The sequence below is a fragment of the Scyliorhinus torazame genome, chromosome 4, assembly GCF_047496885.1.
Source record: "Scyliorhinus torazame isolate Kashiwa2021f chromosome 4, sScyTor2.1, whole genome shotgun sequence".
Taxonomy (NCBI): Eukaryota; Metazoa; Chordata; class Chondrichthyes; order Carcharhiniformes; family Scyliorhinidae; genus Scyliorhinus; species Scyliorhinus torazame.
The window spans coordinates 300,762,637-300,783,290 of NC_092710.1; the positions used below are offsets into that span (position 1 = coordinate 300,762,637).

The following is a 20,654-nucleotide window of genomic DNA, read 5'->3' on the forward strand; positions in this document are numbered from 1 at the left end:
CCAGAGCCGGGATCGAACCTGGGACCTGGGCACCGTGAGGCGGCAGGGCTAACCCGCTGGAAACACTTCCTGTACCAATGCAGGCCCCAGGCGGTGGAAATAATTCTGACTTCCCACATAGAGCAGGAAGAACACACCATGGCTTTAAGCACTCTGCCTGACTTACCCCTTTGAATTAAATTACACGTTTTGGAAGATACTTAACAACAAATAATATCAATTACTCTGGGGCCCTTCTTCCCTGCACCTTGTTGTTACAGAATGTAGCTGTTGCAAACAATGGAACACAAAATAACACCTGAAAAACTATAAGTGATAAAAGTAGGAAATACTTACCCTACCATACTCACCCAATCAGCTGCTTCCCTACATAACCTATGAATCCAGATGTCACTTCAGAAGATCCAAGCTAACACTCCGCTCACAGTCTCACTCTTTCCGTTGCTCCTTTATCCACCAAGCTCCGCTCTCAGTCTCACTTTGTCACTTGTTTATCCACCAGGTTTCTCTGCCAGTCTCGCTCTTGCTCCTTTATCCTCCCAGCTCCGCTCTCTGTCTTTATCGTATTTTGTTTAATTTATTACCTAATTTCACCTTAACTTGATTCAACTTTACTTCCCTATTGCTGTGTTGCTTACTGAAATTCAAGGAGCTACTTTAGATATGTTTTTCTAGTTAAAGCTATTTAAACACACTCCCTCACAGCAGCTTCTCACCAATCAAAGAACTTACTGTTTTCCTGTGATATCACTCATGGGTTTCTGTTTGAAACTCAGCCCACTGCCACAGTCAGGGTGTCCCTCGCAGGTCCGGCTGTCTCCGCTCCTGGAATATAAAAGCCTATCGATCTGAGCCTTGAAAATGTTCAAGGACTCAGCTTTCACAGTTTTACAGGTCCTACTTACCAAAGCCTTCCTGAGGAAACGTAGAAAATGAAAGGATCACTTTGTTCCCTCCTCACCGAACTCCCTCAGTCACCAAACTCCAACTTAAGCACTATATTGCATCCCAAACCAGCACTCCAGTGCAGACACGGGCACTGTAAGATGGTCTGCTTTTATACTCTCTGAACCCAGACTCTGCAAACCTGTTTAAGCCAGTTATCTAATTAACTAGCTGTCGCTGAAAGCAGAACCTGCATGAACCCGATTTTAAACCTGGCCTAAAACTCACCTTCTTGCAACCCAAAGAACACATTTTAGTTAATTACCAAATTAAAGAAAGACTAGACTTTAGATATAAATTAACCCTTAAATTCTTCCAGTCACGTAATGGGAAAGATGGCCAACATTGTGATCTGAGGCATGATGGTAAAAGAGGACAAGTGCTAACATTGTGCCATGAGGCATGCTGGTAAAAGAGGCAAACAGATTTGTCTGTGTGAAAAATTGCAGAAAGAACATCATGGTAACAGGCAGAAAGACTACTTGCAACTGGACATTTCACTGATAACACTTTGTTTTGGAACATCAAGAGCAAGGAACTCTCAAGGATGAATGATGCCTAGAAACTGAATGATTGGTTAACTTAAACCTTATAAAATAGTAGGAACGTCCGAAACTCAACAGCAATAACCTTGAGGAACAACCTTACCAAGAACAGACCTGAGTTTGAAAACTCACAGCCATACATCGTTCAGAGCAAGTCTGGCCATTTCTCTCTGCATGGGTAGTATATTTTCATCAAGTCATGAGTCCTGAAATGTATGTGACTATTTGAATAAACACATAGCTTAAAGTCAGAGTTGGACAATAAACTGTATTAATTCAACTGGAAGTGAGTATTCAATTTTATCTGTCATCAGTTGCTGCCAGCAGAGGGCAACAACACAGCAAACTCCAACTTAAGCAGTCTACTGCAGCCCAAAGCAGCACACGATTAGTGGAAAATACTGCTTGGGCCACCACTCCACTGTAGCAGAGAACCTGTTTCCTTTTCCTCAATGTTGAGAAATCTCCTAATGGGTTCTCCATTATTGACTACTGCAAGCCTGCCTTCACCAGTCAATGTACATGCTGGGATCTGTGTAGCTTCATGCGCTCAAAGATCGGCCTTATCAGAAATCTTGCAAATACGGCCTGAGCCATTTGCTCATCTTGTAAGTTTGACACAGTTAATCAAAGCTATCCTATAGGGAAATATCCTAATCAGGTCATTGTTTATGGTGTATTATGCAAACTCACACATGGCCCAAAGGTCCCACTTTTGGATCTGATAAGTGCCCGCTACACTTCAAATTGCCCTGGAATACTGAAGCATCTCAAAACTTTGAACGGGTGAAGTAAGCCATATCACACGAAAACAATGAATGGATAATTTCCATTCATGTTCTACATACAAAACCTCCTCCACAATAGTCCTCAATACCGGGGCCCCGCAAGGCTGCGTACTTAGCCCCCTACTCTACTCCCTGTACACACACGACTGCGTGGCAAAATTTGGTTCCAACTCCATCTCCAAGTTTGCTGACGATACAACCATAGTGGGCCGGATCTCGAATAACGACGAGTCAGAATACAGGAGGGAGATAGAGAACCTAGTGGAGTGGTGCAGCGACAACAACCTCTCCCTCAATGCCAGCAAAACTAAAGAGCTGGACATTGACTTCAGGAAGCAAAGTACTGTACACAATCCTGTCAGCATCAATGGGGCCGAGTTTCAAATTCCTAGGGGTGCACATCTCCAAACATCTGCCCTGGTCCACCCACATCGACGCTACCACCAAGAAAGCACAACAGCACCTATACTTCCTCAGGGAACTAAGGAAATTCGGCATGTCCACATTAACCCTGACCAACTTTTACAAATGCACCATGGAAAGCATCCTATCTGGCTGCGTCACAGCCTAGTATGGCAACTGCTCGGCCCAGGACCGCAAGAAACCAGACAGTCGTGAACACCGCCCAGTCCATCACACAAACCTGCCTCCCATCCATTGACTCCATCTACACCTCCCGCTGCCTGGGGAAAGCGGGCAACATAATCAAAGACCCCTCCCACCCGCTTACTCACTCTTCCAACTTCTTCCATCAGGCAGGATATACAGAAGTCTGAGAACACACAGGAACAGACTCAAAAACAGCTTCTTTCCCGCTGTTACCAGACTCCTAAATGACCCTGTTATGGACTGACCTCATTAACACTACACCCTGTATGTTTCGTCCGATACCGGTGTTATGTAGTTACATTGTGTACTTTGTGTTGCCCTATTATGTATTTTCTTTTATTCCCTTTTCTTCCCATGTACTTCATGATCTGTTGAGCTGCTCGCAGAAAAATACATTTCACTGTACCTCGGTACACGTGACAATAAACAAATCCAATCCAATCCATACCATAAAATTGAGCAATATCATGTATGAAAGTCAGTGATGGTGCAATGCCAGGTTTGTAACCCGTACATCCCAAAGACTGCCTAATCAAATCAATCAGCATGTTCCTTTGGCTGTTTGTTATAGGTAGAGTACAGACCGTACTCAATCAGCCTATGCTGACAAAACTCAAAATAAAACATACAATGCTAGATGTCATTCCATGATTGGGCAGCATTTGCTGAACAATCCTGACTGAGCTAATAACTACACCAACAACCAATTTAAGATAATCAGTCGAGCTTATAAGGTTATGCGTGTCAGTAGAAACTTACATTCGTACACAAGAACCCTTATCTGCAAAGAAAAGGAATATGTTCAAGCCTTGTATCTTTTTTGAATTAGTTGGCGGTTTGGGGAACGTATTGATCTCATTGCTTTTTCCATGGCAACAACTTGGTCAATCAGAGGTGACTTAACTTGCCAACCAATCAGTGGGACTTGAACCTGGAATCTTATGGCTCAGAGACATGGGTGCAACCAATTCAAGCACAACCAATAAGGCAGAGAGGAGAGGCCTCCCAAATTCAGGTTGAAGGACTCACCGTTTCTCCAACCAAGGTAAATAGTGGGTACAATCACAAAGCAAAGTGGTGTACATCCAGCCAAAGATGGCCTGTGGAAACCTCTTCAGCTCAGCGTCATTCATAACCCGAAATGCTAGCACACTGTCAGCCCAGAATGGGATATGTTCCACAGGAGGTTCTTGAAATATCTCCCATCTGGAAAAGCATAGAAAGAAAACATTTATCATCAGGCAGAGCAGCAATGTAATATTTCAATTATCCTGATGTTCCCAAACCTCTCCATCTCTCCCCCCTCCTTCAAGATGCTCTGTCAAACCTGTTTTTGTTACTGGTCCTACCTACATACAAATTTAATCGTGTGAAGTGTCCTGCGATATGGTCGTAAGTTAAAGGCGCTATCGAAATGCAAGTTGGTGTTGTTGGATACACCAACTTTAAAGAAGACATTGGGCTGGATTCTCCGCAACCCCACACCAAAATCGCGGCCGGTGCGGGGTCTTTCATGCCGTAATCGGGCCCGGCGCCGGTTCGGCGTTTCTCCGGGACCTGAAAATCGCTGTGACCGCGGAGTACTCCGCGCCACCAGGGGGCATTGACAGCGGCCCGCCAAGCAATCCTCAGCTCCCTACCGGCCGAGTTCCCGACGGTGTGGAACTAACCACCTTGTGCCGGTCGGGGTACTGGCGTGGCGGTTGCGGATTCAGTCCGCGGCCGCCCTGGTTGTGGTGGGGGGATCGGATACCGGGGGGGGGGGGGGCTTATAGGCGGCCGGCAATTAAATGTGCGCGGTTTGAGGCTCGGGCGCGTGGCCGATTGGGGGGGGTCTGTTTTTTCGGTGTGGCTCCGCAGTCTGAATCCGCCATTGAGCACGACACGGCCGCTGGAGGCTGCCGCCACGCGCAGACTCTGAACCAAACCCCGGGCCCGTATCCGCAGCAAAAGCTGCAAGATTCACTCCGGGTCCCTGCTAGCCCCCTGCAGGGCATTGAATTCGTCTAACTTTGTTCCAGGAATTTCAGGAGTAAAACTCCACTGTTTGTACACCGGTGTGGGGTCATCGTCTCATTTTGGGAGAATCCAGCCCATTTAATTTCAAAGTTGGTGAAAATGAATAATTGTTCTGAAGGTTGGCAGTTCCCATTGCCAGCGATATTGAGTTCACAACCCGCCCCACTGCTGTTACATCGTGGGACACGACCCTTGCCATTTTTCTTTCAACGTTCCCAATGATACGGCAGAGAAAGCTGCCATTGGGGTTTGCAGCTTTATTGCTGCTTTTCCTGGCCACCTTTGCCGATATTCAAGAAAATTCCTCCCTCTAATTCTATGAGTCAATCAACTGCATAAAAAAGCCTTCCATAAATCCACCCCCGCACCCCCACGCTACCTCCCCCCCCCCCCCCCCCCCCCCCCTCCCTCCCCACCGGCTCCCCCCAAATATTTACCCCTGCCTACTCAGACCCGGTCTCTCATGATTTTGAATACCTCAATCAAATCTCCGCTCAGTCTTCTCTTCTCCAAGGGGAACAGACCCAACTTCCCCAATCTATCCACGTCACTGCAGTTTCACATTGCTGGAATCATTCTCATGAATCTTTTCTGCATACGCTCTAATGCCTCCACCTCCTTCCTGAGATGGAGTGCCCAGAACTGGATGAGATATTCCAGTTGAGTCTGAACCAGTGTTGTATACACGCTTTAACGTAACTTGCTAACTTTTGTGTTCTACTCCCATATTGAGCCCAGGGTGCTGTATGTTTTATTAACCACTCTCTCAATCTCTCCAGACACCTTCAGTGATCTATGCACATACACCCCCAGGTTCATCTGCTCCTGTACCCACTTCAGAATTGTATCCTTTATTTCTCTGCATTCTTCCTATCAAAATTCTGATACATTAAAAACATTTGCTGATTTGCAGAGCCTTACCCTTTATGAAGAGCGTAAGGGAGTGGTAGCACCTTTCACATGTGGGCTCACCAAACTCTTTGGCGTTGCTCATTGTGTATTTGGTCCTCACCTTTATCTCGCTCTCATCTGTGGCTCTAAGTAGTTGTCAGCATGACAGACGATGAACATGACTTGCACGTGAATTGGGTTAAAGTGAGGGACCCTCAGCCTCACTCTCACATCCTGAAATCCCTTGGTCCAGCGGCAAGGTGAATCTAGATGGCTGGAGATAGATCCAGATGCAGTGGGTGAACAGGACGGCCTGTGCCTTGTCGAGCTCTACGCAGTCCACAACGCAGTGCTGACCCACCGTTAAGGCGATTGGACCTTAGATTGGCAACAACCCAGTAAACTGCATTGATGTTGGGGCAAACCAACTGAGGGCAGCCATTGGGTCCCCTACCCTCAGTCACAGGGATTTGAACGCTCCGGCATGGGAAGCCTGATTCAGGCGGATTGGGGGATGAATCTAAGGTCCAATAGTCTCGAAGGCAGGATGGCATTGTATTGTGGAATGCATGGAGCTCAATAAGACACAGAAGATGTCCTGGTCACCCACTATCCAGATCTATCTCCAGCTGTCCAGATTCACCTTACCACTGGAATCAAGATAGGTCAGGATGAGAGAGTGAGGCTGACGATGTGCAATTCTCCCTTACTATAATATCATTTAAATACAGGTCTTCGTCACCACTTTCAACCACTGTCATCCATTAGCTATCTGTATCACAAGTTCTGTGCGAGGGGCGAGTGTTGCAGCAGCAGATGTAGATTCACTGGGAGCTGTAGCCATGATCCTGCACACAGGTGACTCAGGCCATCGGCTCGTTTCTCAGTGTAAGGAAGTTGAAGTGGAATTCAGCGGCTCTCTGAGTGCGTGAGTAACCCTTTTCAGAACTTCGCTGCTCACCTCCCTAATATGAGGAAGGGACTAGAAACAGTGTCTTAAACATTGTTTGCTTCACCTTCCTGGACAGCAGGCCACGGCCAGCAGGGATCCCATCAATTCAGTCAAGTTGATATCAAAAAAGAAAGTTAAGGGGACACAGGTAACCACTGGCACATGGAATGTGCACATCCTCATAGACAACGCCATAGCCGACAGAACTGAGAGAAGAACTGTGATTGTCCATGAAGAGCTGGCTAGGTACACTGCCCTCAGCATTCTACTAGAGGAAAGCAACTCAAGGAAATCAGCGCAGGTTTCACAAGGAAAAGAACAGAGCTAAGCTGGCGAAGGTGACCTTCAGAGATACAGTGTACTCCATTGTTCTGGAGGCCTTTGGCCCTACATCTTATTGGCATCATAATTGGTTTGATGAAAAACATGAGGTAATCCAGAAGCTACTGGAGGAGAAACATCACTTCTGCAGAGTTTACCTCAATGACAATCATCACTATCCAAGCACAATGCCTACTGAAACAACTGCAGGATAGTCCAATGTGAGCTACTTGCCAGAATCTTCAGTCATACACCGGCTACAAAGACTGGCAGAGATTCTACAATGCTCTGAAATCTGTCTATGGGCCCGTCTACTAGCTCATCACCAATCCTCAGTGCTGATTGTTCATCACTGCTCACAGAAGAAAACAATTTCCAGAAAGATGGCCAGAGCACTTTAAACACCTCCTCAATCGGTCTTCATTCATCAATGGGGAAGCAAGCAACAGGCTGCCACAGGTTGCCATCAACTGTTCTCCTGATGACCCTCTCATGCTGTTAGGAATGATCAACGCAATCAATCTCTTGTCTACAAGCAAACCTCCCGGAGCTGATGCTATTCCAGCTGAGGTTTACAAGGCTGGGGGTCACTACCGGGTCAGGAAACTCACTGAACTCTTTCAGTCTATATGGGAGCAGCAAGGAACCATCCCATAATAATACAAAGAGGTGCCTCCATTGTCCATCTGTACAATTTTGCGACAATTATAGAGAAATCTCACTCCTCTCCATCACTGGCAAAGTCTTCGCCAGAATTCTAAACCAAGGTAGTGGAACATTCCGACCAGGAACTGCTGTCAGACAGTCAGTGTGGTTTCACAAAAGGTTGAGAAACTATTGATATCGAGTAGGCAGCTAGACAGCTCCAGGAGAAATACCAAGAGCAGAACAAACACCATATTTACTGACCTGACCCAGACCTTGTCAGCCATGAGGGCCTTTGGAAGGTGATAGAGAAATCCGACTTCTCTGGGAAACCCATCACAGCGTTTAACAATTCCATAACGGTATGCTTGCACCTGACCGGATGATGGTGAGTCTTCTGACCAGTCACTAATGGAGTGTAGGGTGTGCTAGCACCAACCCTCTTCATGTGTTTTCCTCTCATGCTCGCCAACGCCTTCCATGATGGTGATTGTGGCATCAAAAGCACATCTCGCATGAACAGGAAGCTGCTCAGTCAGAGATGAGACCAGGCAAAGAACAAGGACTCCAAGGACATACTGCGTGGTTTCCTGTTTGACAATGATGGTGCACATGCTGCCGATTCAGAGCTAGCTGTGCAATTTAGCCTGGGCTTGTTCTCCAATGCATGCAACAACTTTATGATCAGCACAAAGACAACTGAACTAATGGACCAGCCTGCTCCAGGAAAGCTCCATCTCAAGCCCAAGGTTTTAGTCCATGACCAGAGCCTGTCAGCAGTGGATAAGTTCACCTAATTTGGCAGTGCACTCGCTCCAGCGGTTTATATTGACCACCAGACAGATGCATGGGTTTCCAAAGTAAGTGTAGCTTTTGGTAGACTTTTGAATATCAGTCTGGAATTGAGAGGAGTTACTCCGCCAACCAAACTGAAAGTTTACAGAGCAATAATACTTCCCTCTCTGCCCTACACATGTAAGACTTGAATGATGTACAAGTATCATGCCAAGACGTTCAACCATTTTCATTTGAGCTGCCTTCGGAAGCTTCTGAAGATCAAATGACGGGACAAAATACCAGACACTGAAGAGCTCCTAGAATCATAGAATTTGTACTGCAGAAGGAGGCCATTGGGCCCATCAAGTCTGCACCTGCCCTTGGAAAGAGCACACTACTCAAGCCCACACCTCCACCCTATCCCCGTAACCCAATAACCCCATCTAACCTTTTTGGACACAAGGACAATTTACCATGGCCAATCCACCTAACCTGCACACCTTTGGATTGTGGGAGGCACCCGGAGGAAACCCATGCAGACACGGGGAGAACGTGCAGACTCTGTGCTTCCCTGCCGCCTCACCCGAGCATTCACACCATATTCAGACAGTCACACTGAGTTGGGATGGTCATGTAGCCAGATTCAACAAAGTGAATCTTGAAATGAAAATGAAATGAAATGAAAATTGCTTATTGTCACAAGCAGGCTTCAAATGAAGTTACTGTGAAAAGCCCCTAGTCGCCACATTCCGGCACCTGTTCGGGAGGCTGGTACAGGAATTGAACCCGCGCTGCTGGCCTGCCTTGGTCTGCTTTAAAAGCCAGCTATTTAGCCCTGTGCTAAACCAGCCTCCATCTTCTATGGAGAGCTTGAGTCTGAGGTGCTTGTCGTGATGGTGAAAGGAAACGCAACAAGGTAATCTGAAAGCTTCACTTAGGAGTTATGATATTGACTTTGAGCCCTGGGAGAAGCTTGCCCAGGATTGCTGCACCCGGTACAACCATATGAAAAAGAAAGGGTGGGCCTCTCTAGAAAACAAACAATTATCAGAAGCAGAGAGAAAAGGCAAGCAGAGGAAATCCCAAATCAGAAACTTGTCCAAACCTCGCTCACCTGCGGTATCCTGCCTTATTTGCAGCAGGAACGTCTCGATGTAGCTCAGCTTTAGCAGTCACCTACATACCCACCGTAACACTGCCAAACACCCCAGAAAATGAACACCTCAAAGGACAAACAAGAAAGACAGAGACCTTTTCTAAATCTGGCACATGAATCATAAGTTTTCAAGCAATTTCCAAAAAGTGAATGGCTTACGTAAATTGTGGGTGTTGGCAATTCCATAACAGAGTTGTCAAAAGTGTTGTGCTCAGTTGTCTTGCGGGTTCAATTCCCGTACTAGCTTACCCGAACAGGCGCCGGAATTTGGCGACTAAGGGCATTTCACATTAACTTCATACTTGTGACAATAAAAGGTTATTATTATTATCACCACATCCCCCTTCCTTTGGAGATGTCAACATTTATATACAGAAACATCCTTTGTCACATACAGAGGCATTATTTGCATTGTTTTTCAACACATGTGACATTTGTCTGAGCTTTAATCCACATGATATATTGATTTAACTGTGCTTTAATTTACTGGGTCCTTTGTACACAGCTCATTGTGCACCTCAGATGGATATTCAAGAGGTGGCTGGGTATAGCACTTGGGGAGAATGGGATCAAAGACTATGGGGCGAAAGCAGGATTAGGCGAAAGGCGGAGCAGGCCTCGAAGGGCCAAAAGGCCTCCTCCTGCTCCTGTCTTCTATGTATCTATGACCCCGCTGATCGACTGAAGTCTTGTCAACTTTCTGGAATTCTGGTTTCCGTGCCGGTGTTTTGTGATTTTTTAGCCTTTATAGGCGATGTGCCTTGAAACCTGGTATTCTTGTTGGCCATCCCTGTGTCTTCAGCTTCTTCCTTTTCTTTACTCGATGCTGTTGGCTGCTGCGTTGCTTTGTGCTCTCACAATGCCCTCTGCTGCTGCGCTGTTGTATGGTCTCAGGCCTGTCGGTCACATGGCCGTTGTCTTCTTTCTTGGTGTCCTCGGTGGGACTTACAGTACCCCCCAATCTCCTTCTCTCCCTCTTTTTTGTTTTTAGTGCCGATTTGAGGCTGTTCCTTTTATCTTTCCTGCGAGCTATCTTTTGAGCGCTTTTCGTCTTTCATTTGGCTCTGGTAGCACCCACCTTCTCGCTGGCCTGCACCATGGAATCAGTGTGTTGTAGGCCACCTGCAGAGACGTCCCATGTCAGCTTCCGAGGGGCTGCGTGGTGGTGGTGAAGTCAGCACCTTCAATGACCAGCTGCAGAGCCTCGCTGTCTGGGTAGGATTAGCATCCTCAGCGTGGGCACTGCCCTTTCGTCTTGTGCTTGAGCCCCAGGTGATGGCTCCTCTTCACTTGAGATCACAATGCACACCTCATCTTTTTCAGATAGCCCACGTGGGGACTCATCCTCATTGTATGATAGTACATCCAATGCCATGGAACTGCATCCAGATTCAGTATCAATTGTCGCTGCGGCGCTGCATACAGACGCAGGCCATGGTTCATCCTGATCATGGATTATTATGTACGTATCATCATTTGCTATTTGAACTCGTCTTGCAGTGGAATGGCCTCATGTCTTGGGGAGTCCATTACCGGAACTTCTTCATGGGGCTGCGATGGTTTCCCTTATGCTTCTGGAGCTAGTTTCTCCAGAATTGGCACAATATTTTCTGTTTACAGTTGGTTCGCAGCTGCATCAGTTTCGTCTGAGGTGTCTGCTGCTCATTTCTTGCTGTCCATTTCTACGTGTACCATCTCAGAGTATTCGCACTTCTCGGTGCCCAGCACAGGCTGAGCGTCCCTTGTGATCACCTCGTCATTCCCGCCAAACCACCGCCGTGGCGCTGCAGAGGCTCCCTCACTGAGTTTGCCATCTCTTCCGCGAATATTAGCATTTCATATTAGTCCAGCTCCTGTTCATCTTCCAAACCTTTGCTTACTTCTTTGTCTTCATAGTGTTCGTAGGATTCATCAAGGTACTCATCTTCAGAGTCAGTGTCATTAACAAAGACTTCTCCTGTAAAATACGACATTGCACATCGAATGAAGGGTTCGACCAACTTCAAAGTCAGCAGCGAGTCGAAATATGAAATTAGATATTCTGAACAACTCTCAACATTGATGCCTTCACACCCTCAGATCTTAAAAACACATCTCTTTATGCAATTCATGCTCCTGCCTGACATCTCTACACTCAGCCGCTAACTCTGCCTCCTCTGAATTGTCTCCCCGATGATATCGGAGGTATTTGCTCGGACCCTATCACTACATCTGGCATTGTTCCCCACGGCCTTTCCAATCTTTCATCCTGTCAATATTCCAACTTAATTTTGCCCATACTCTCCCTCTGCTGCTCTCCTTTACCATCTGCCCACTTTGATTACTCACCAGATCAACCTAATGCTGCAATAAATTCTTGACCTACCCTAACAGGGCACCACACACATATGCATCTTCAGTAAAGTACGAAAGGCTGTGCTTGAAATGGGCCATCCAAATGACATGTGCTCCGAGGTTCCCTTTTGCTCAATTATATCCAATTAATAGCATCCACTACTCTGAACTACAACATATATTCCTGCTATAATATACTACCTGAACCTCTATGGAAAATAAGAACAAACAAACAACCTTGCATTCATAATCTTATTTACTAAAGCACTCACTTTTCTTGAGCAATCGCGATTGTCATGCAGCCAAGTGCCAAAGCTCACACGCACACATCTAACAAGATAAATAATCAGTTAAGCCATGTTTGTGGCTTTGGTTGCAGGCTCAACACTGGGAGAGTGCTTTGCTTTAAACATTCCTGTTGAAATTTTACACACACTTGGGGTTTTACAGAGAATATGTAGAGAAACTTTGCTGTTTATCATCGAGCCAAGGTACTGCCTATCTCGGTGCTTTCAATTTTGACTATTGCATTGCCAATTTCAACCATAAGGTTGGTCTTTTCCTCAAAATTACAACCAAGAATAAAATCGAGATTAGATTAGCTATGTCAAGAGGCATGGCCAGTGGCTTAAGTAACATCTGAAAGTCCAAAAGCATCAGTCTGAAGCTAAAAAAAAGTTTCTCACAGTCACTAGTGTGGAGCGTTACCCGTGTGGATGCGAGAGGTGGAAAAGACAAGGAGGAGAAGAGGAGAGTAAGCAGCTTCTGAAATTTGGGTATGGCGGAGGATGCTCAGAATCAGTTGGATGGACAAAAAGAGAAATGAGTGGATTAGATCAAGAGAAGTTCAGGAATCAAAAGGGCTGGGTGCAATTAGAGAGAGAAAGGCAGACAAGTGTGGACATTGGTTGGAAACGAAGACCTGACAGCCTTGCCCTGGCAACAATTGAAGGAGGTACCGAGGGTAAAATCAGAAGAGGAAGACGACAAATCAGAGGGATGAAACCATTGAGGTGTGGGCTGAGGGAAGCAGAAAGGAAGCCAGAGAAGAAGCAAGGCAGTATCAACGGTGAAAACAAATAAACAAACCACCGCACAAACAAACAACATAGAGAAACGAGTTAAGATAACTGGCAAAATGATTCAGGGGAGGAAAGGAGAAAACTTTATTTTTAAATTCAGCAAGTTGTTACCGTCTGGAATGCACCACCTGAAAGACTGGAGGAAGCAGGATGAAGAATAACTTTCAAGAGGTTATTAGACATATATATGAAAATAATTTGCGGCATGGGGGCTGGAGTGTAATCGTATGGAAGCCTTGGTACCACTGTACAGGGCGTTGGTGAAGCTAAATTGCTTTTTTTCCAGATTAAGGGGCAATTTAGAGTGGCCAATCCACCTACCCTGCACATCTTTGGGTTGTGTGAGCGAGACCCACGCAGATGCGGACCCGGTCCTCGGCGCAGTGAGGCAGGTATGCTAACCACTGCGCCACTGTGCCGCCCCACACATTGACCTCCTTACCTCAGGAAGGATATACTTGCATGGGAAGCAGTTCAGAGAAGGTTCACTAGGCTGACTCCTGGGCGGAAGGCATCTTCTTATGAGGAAAGTTTCACACTCATTGGGGATTAGAAGAGTGAGAGGTGATATTATTTAGCACACTGGGCTAAATCGCTGGCTTTTAAAGCAGACCAAGGCAGGCCAGCAGCACGGTTCAATTCCCGTACCAGCCTCCCCGAACAGGCGGCGGAATGTGGCGACTAGGGGCTTTTCACAGTAACTTCATTGAAGCCTACTTGTGACAATAAGCGATTTTCATTTCATTTCATTTCATTATTGAAACATATAAGATTCTAAGGGTTCTGGACAGGGTGGTTGCTGAGAGGATATTTTCTCTTGTGAGAGAATCTGGAACAAGGGCACAATTTAAGGGGTCTCCCGCGTAGGATGGAGAGGAAGAGGAATTTCTATCCTCAGAGGGTCGTTAGTCATTGGAATTCTCTTCCACAGATATCACAGATTCCACAGATATTCAAGACCGAGTTGATTGACACGGGATTCAAAGGCTATGGGGTAAAGGGAAAGAAGTGGCATTGAGACCACTATGAGATCAGCCATAGTGGAGTCGCTGCAATTGAATCCATCTTTGAAAGAGTCAGGACAGCCACAATACAGCCTCTGTGCTGTAGGGGTCTATTAGAAGGCAGATGGGTCAGCATCTAATGTCTCACCTGAAATATTATAACCTAGTAAATCTCACCAATAGGTCAGAGTGCAAAGCTGACTGCAAACAGAGAATCTCTGAACGTTAATGTGTTGCAATTTGACATATAACAGTAACTGAAAAGTATTTCCTTACCCAGACAAAATCTGTACACCAATATTGGGTGCCTCTGCTGTCTGCGCAATAGAGTAGACATGAGCAAACGTATCTTCAAACCAGCGTTTCTGACGATGAACTGGTGTCTCTGATTTGAACAAGATAGGATAGTTGTAAAAAGTAGAATCAGTAAAAACTAAACTAAAGTTAACAAACATACACAGCCAGTATACATTTATTAGTGCACGGAAAGGATACCAAAAGTAGAACCAACTATTGTACGGCACGGTAGCACAGTGGTTAGCACTGTTGCTTCACAGCACCAGGGTTCCAGGTGCGATTCCCGGCTTGATAATAATATGAATTATTATCACTAATAATCTTTATTAGTGTCACAAGTAGTCTAACATTAACACTGCAATGAAGTTACTGTGAAAATCCCCTCGTCGCCACATTCCAGCACCTGTTTGGGTACACTGAGGGAGAATTCAGAATGTCCAATTCACCTAACAAGCACGTCTTTCGGGACTTGTGGGAGGAAACCGGAGCACCCGGAGGCAACCCACGCAGACACGGGGAGAACGTGCAGACTCCACGCAGACAGTGACCCAGCGGGGAATCGAACCTGGGACCCTGGAGCTGTGAAGCAACAGTGTTAACCACTGTGCTACTGTGCTGTCCTTTTGGGTGAAAGGGGACTAATAGATACACTTTAAAATCTTATAAATGTAATTCTCTTTTAAAGTAATTATTACTTGAAACTGACTCCTACGCCCTAAGGCACTGGTCCCCAACCTTGTGTATGTCCCGGCACATTTTCATACCATAAAAATAATTGAGGCACCGCACCCCTCCTATTTTCTCCAACTGAGAAAACGTTTTATCTCTAAAACATCGTAAAAACAGATCAAATCACCATCTAATACAAATTTCATTAGTTTGACTCAGGCTTTTCCAACCTTTTCGCTCAGGCGCCACATTTGCAAATCTTTCTCACTCAAATTTTGGAAAGGCAAAGTCTGGAACGAGGTTAAACTCAATTTTTAAAAAATGTTGTGACTTTAAACAGAGAAACAATTGCTGAGCAAAAGTACAGCAATGACATAGCAATAAATTGTTCAGTTACAAAAGTGATAAGAATGACCAGTGTGAGAGGGTCAGTATATGTGAGTGGGTGGGTGTGTGAGTGGGTGCATGTGTGCGTGTATTGCTGCGTATGGTGGTGAGAGTGAGTGAGAAGTCAGAGACTGAGTGTAAGACAGACTCACTTACACACACACACGGCAGCACGGTAGCACACGTGGATAGCACTGTGGCTTCACAGCGCCAGGGTCCCAGGTTCGATTCCCCGCTGGGTCACTGTCTGTACGGAGTCTGCACGTTCTCCCCGGTCTGCGTGGGTTTCCTCCGGGTGCTCCGGTTTCCTCGCACAGTCCAAAGACGTGCAGGTTAGGTGGATTGGCCATGATAAATTGCCTTTAGTGACCAAAAAGGTTAGGAGGGGTTATTGGGTTACGGGGATAGGGTGGAAGTGAGGGCTTAAGTGGGTCAGACTCGATGGGCCGAATAGCCTCCTTCTGCACCTTCTATGTTCACGCACACACACACACACACAAAGGGAATAGGCCGGTTAGATCGATAACCGATCAGCGGCTGGCGCGGATCCCAATTTCAGCCTCTCCCGTGATCTCGCACAGTTCCACGCTGGGCGCACCATGGCCGTTAGATCGCGCCCCGAGTGTGATCGCGCCTAGACGTGGCGAGAAACCAATAATCACCAATTAAGGCCAATCTCCATATCATTAACGGGACAGACCCCCCATGAACAACCGGCTCCCCAGCGAGCAGTCACCCGGGCTTCTTTTAGCACACCCATTTAATAACGTGAAGCCAGCACAATGGCTGCTGTGGGGATCAGAGGAGGTGAGTAGCCGTCTTTGAAATCGGGCAATCAGCCTGGGGGCACTGGGGCTGTTACCCCAGGGGGAAGGGGCCTGGTCGGGCGTGGGGGGGGGGGGTTTGTCATCAGCGGTGGGGTGCTCGCCCCTGGGCTGGGGGGGTGGGGGGAGGTGAGGTGCTCAGTGCCCAGGGGTCCAACAGGCCACCTTCCCCGAATTGTATTTACCCATACCAGGGGCAACTGCAGCCGCTGCCTGTCCATCACACGAGCACCGTCAGGACAGCGCCCTGTCCGTGGTAATATGGTGAAGGACACTGTTATCCCCTCTAACCGTGGCAACTTATGGCTGCACAGCCAAAGGCGATTGTCAATAGGGAGTTGACAATGTTAGTTACAATGTTGCATGAGCACTTCAGAGCTGCAGGTTGTGTTTGCTGTTTGCTCCTGCTGGTGGCTGCAGATGCCTGGAGGCTGCTGTTGCTGTTTCCTTCCTTTTCTGGAGCTGGAAAAAAGGACAATTTTTTTCAAGATACCTTGGTCCTAGAACACCGGGCTCAGGGAGATGTATGAATTCAGAAGAGAATCCGTTTTGAAGATGCTGCGGGACCTGGTGCGCGACATTGGTCCAACTAGGCCATCTGATGATGCTGCTGAAGAAATGCATTCGCAGATTGCTGATGCTTTTGTTGTTGGTGTGGTGAGTGCTGCATGTAACTGGCACATCACCGCGGGTTATACACACTGGAAGTCAAGGATGCTCAACTGCACCTTTTTATTTTTATTAAATATTTTATTGAAAATTTTTGGTCAACCAACACAGTACATTGTGCATCCTTTACACAATATTATAACAACACAAATAACAATGACCTATTTTATAAACAAAAAATGAATAAATAATAAATAACAAAAATGAAAACTAGCCCTAATTGGCAACTGCCTTGTCACAAGTAACACTCTCCAAAAATATAATTTAACAGTCCAATATATAATTATCTGTAGCAACGACCTATACATACTATACAGTATATATTAACAACCCTGAGAGTCCTTCCGGTTCCTCCTCCCGCCCCCCCCCCCCCCCCCCCCCCCGATCCTGGGCTGCTGCTGCTGCCTTCTTTTTCCCATTCCGTCTATCTTTCTGCGAGGTATTCGACGAACGGTTGCCACCGCCTGGTGAACCCTTGAGCCGACCCCCTTAGGACGAACTTAATCCGCTCTAGCTTTATAAACCCCGCCATGTCATTTATCCAGGTCTCCACCCCCGGGGGCTTGGCTTCTTTCCACATTAGCAATATCCTGCGCCGGGCTACTAGGGACGCAAAGGCCAAAACATCGGCCTCTCTCGCCTCCTGCACTCCCGGCTCTTGTGCAACCCCAAATATAGCCAACCCCCAGCTTGGTTCGACCCGGACTCCTACTACTTTTGAAAGCACCTTTGTCACCCCCATCCAAAACCCCTGTAGTGCCGGGCATGACCAAAACATATGGGTATGATTCGCTGGGCTTCTCGAGCACCTCGCACACCTATCCTCCACCCCAAAAAATTTACTGAGCCGTGCTCCAGTCATATGTGCCCTGTGTAGTACCTTAAACTGAATCAGGCTTAGCCTGGCACACGAGGACGACGAGTTTACCCTGCTTAGGGCATCTGCCCACAGCCCCTCCTCGATCTCCTCCCCCAGCTCTTCTTCCCATTTCCCTTTTAGTTCATCTACCATAGTCTCCCCTTCGTCCCTCATTTCCCTATATATATCTGACACCTTACCATCCCCCACCCATGTCTTTGAGATCACTCTGTCCTGCACCTCTTGTGTCGGGAGCTGCGGGAATTCCCTCACCTGTTGCCTCGCAAAAGCCCTCAGTTGCATATACCTGAATGCATTCCCTTGGGGCAACCCATATTTCTCGGTCAGCGCTCCCAGACTCGCGAACTTCCCATCCACAAACAGATCTTTCAGTTGCGTTATTCCTGCTCTTTGCCACATTCCATATCCCCCATCCATTCCCCCCGGGGCAAACCTATGGTTGTTTCTTATCGGGGACCCCCCCAAGGCTCCAGTCTTTCCCCTATGCCGTCTCCACTGTCCCCAAATCTTCAGTGTAGCCACCACCACCGGGCTTGTGGTGTAGTTCCTCGGTGAGAACGGCAATGGGGCTGTCACCATAGCCTGTAGGCTAGTCCCCCTACAGGACGCCCTCTCTAATCTCTTCCACGCCGCTCCCTCCTCCTCTCCCATCCACTTACTCACCATTGAAATATTAGCGGCCCAATAATACTCACTTAGGCTCGGTAGTGCCAGCCCCCCCCCCCCCATCCCTGCTACGCTGTAAGAATCCCTTCCTCACTCTCGGGGTCTTCCCGGCCCACACAAAACCCATGATGCTCTTTTCAATCCTTTTAAAAAAAGCCTTCGTGATCACCACCGGGAGGCACTGAAACACAAAGAGGAATCTCGGGAGGACCACCATCTTAACCGCCTGCACCCTCCCTGCCAGTGACAGGTATACCATATCCCATCTCTTAAAATCCTCCTCCATTTGTTCCACCAACCGTGTTAAATTTAACCTATGCAATGTGCCCCAATTCTTGGCTATCTGGATCCCCAGGTAACGAAAGTCCCCTGTTACCTTCCTCAACGGTAGGGCCTCTATTTCTCTAATCTGCTCCCCTGGATGCACCACAAACAACTCACTTTTCCCCATGTTCAATTTATACCCTGAAAAATCCCCAAACTCCCCAAGTATCCGCATTATTTCTGGCATCCCCTCCGCCGGGTCTGCCACGTATAGTAGCAAATCGTCCGCATACAAAGATACCCGGTGTTCTTCTCCTCCTCTAAGTACTCCCCTCCACTTCTTGGAACCCCTCAACGCTATCGCCAGGGGCTCAATCGCCAGTGCAAACAATAATGGGGACAGAGGGCATCCCTGCCTTGTCCCTCTATGGAGCCGAAAATATGCAGATCCCCGTCCATTCGTGACCACGCTCGCCACTGGGGCCCTATACAACAGCTGCACCCATCTAACATACCCCTCTCCAAAACCAAATCTCCTCAACACCTCCCACAAATAATCCCACTCCACTCTATCAAATGCTTTCTCGGCATCCATCGCCACTACTATCTCCGTTTCTCCCTCTGGTGGGGCCATCATCATTACCCCTAACAACCTCCGTATATTCGTGTTCAGCTGTCTCCCCTTCACAAACCCAGTTTGGTCCTCGTGGACCACCCCCGGGACACATTCCTCTATTCTCATTGCCATTACCTTGGCCAGGACCTTGGCATCTACATTTAGGAGGGAAATAGGTCTATAGGACCCGCATTGTAGCGGGTCCTTTTCCTTCTTTAAGAGAAGCGATATCGTTGCTTCAGACATAGTCGGGGGCAGTTGTCCCCTTTCCTTTGCCTCATTAAAGGTCCTCGTCAGTACCGGGGCGAGCAAGTCCACATATTTTCTATAGAATTCGACTGGGAATCCATCCAGTCCCGGGGCCTTTCCCGCCTGCATGCTCCTAATTCCTTTCACCACTTCTTCTACCTCGATCTGTGCTCCCAGTCCCACCCTTTCCTGCTCTTCCACCTTGGGAAATTCCAGCCGATCCAAGAAGCCCATCATTCTCTCCCTCCCATCCGGGGGTTGAGCTTCATATAATTTTTTATAAAATGTCTTGAACACTCCATTCACTCTCTCCGCTCCCCGCTCCATCTCTCCTTCCTCATCCCTCACTCCCCCTATTTCCCTCGCTGCTCCCCTTTTCCTCAATTGGTGTGCCAGCAACCTGCTCGCCTTCTCCCCATATTCGTACTGTACACCCTGTGCCTTCCTCCATTGTGCCTCTGCAGTGCCTGTAGTCAGCAAGTCAAATTCTACATGTAGCCTTTGCCTTTCCCTGTACAGTCCCTCCTCCGGTGCTTCCGCATATTGTCTGTCCACCCTCAAAAGTTCTTGCAGCAACCGCTCCCGTTCCTTACTCTCCTGCTTCCCTTTATGTGCCCTTATTGATATCAGCTCCCCTCTAACCACCGCCTTCAACGCCTCCCAGACCACTCCCACCTGGACCTCCCCATTATCATTGAGTTCCAAGTACTTTTCAATGCACCCCCTCACCCTTAGACACACACCCTCATCTGCCATTAGTCCCATGTCCATTCTCCAGGGTGGGCGCCCTCCTGTTTCCTCCCCTATCTCCAAGTCCACCCAGTGTGGAGCGTGATCCGAAATGGCTATAGCCGTATACTCCGTTCCCCTCACCTTCGGGATCAATGCCCTACCCAGCACAAAAAAGTCTATTCGCGAGTAGACTTTATGGACATAGGAGAAAAACGAGAACTCCTTACTCCTAGGTCTGCTAAATCTCCACGGGTCTACACCTCCCATCTGCTCCATAAAATCTTTTAGTACCTTGGCTGCTGCCGGCCTCCTTCCAGTCCTGGACTTCGACCT

At 47.4% G+C, this 20,654-nt stretch overlaps 1 protein-coding gene across 8 annotated transcripts in view; it reads right to left on the reverse strand.

The window, feature by feature from the left end:
• ddo (D-aspartate oxidase) overlaps positions 1-20,654 on the reverse strand; it is a 158,549-nt gene that overhangs the window by 49,156 nt on the left and 88,739 nt on the right. For all 8 annotated transcript variants that reach the window (XM_072500009.1, XM_072500017.1, XM_072500016.1 and 5 more), the window contains 2 exons: positions 14,345-14,453; positions 3,917-4,093 (listed from right to left, as the gene is read on the reverse strand). In XM_072500009.1, coding sequence (XP_072356110.1) covers positions 3,917-4,093; positions 14,345-14,453 — 286 coding nt within the window. The remainder of the gene's footprint in view (positions 1-3,916; positions 4,094-14,344; positions 14,454-20,654) is intronic.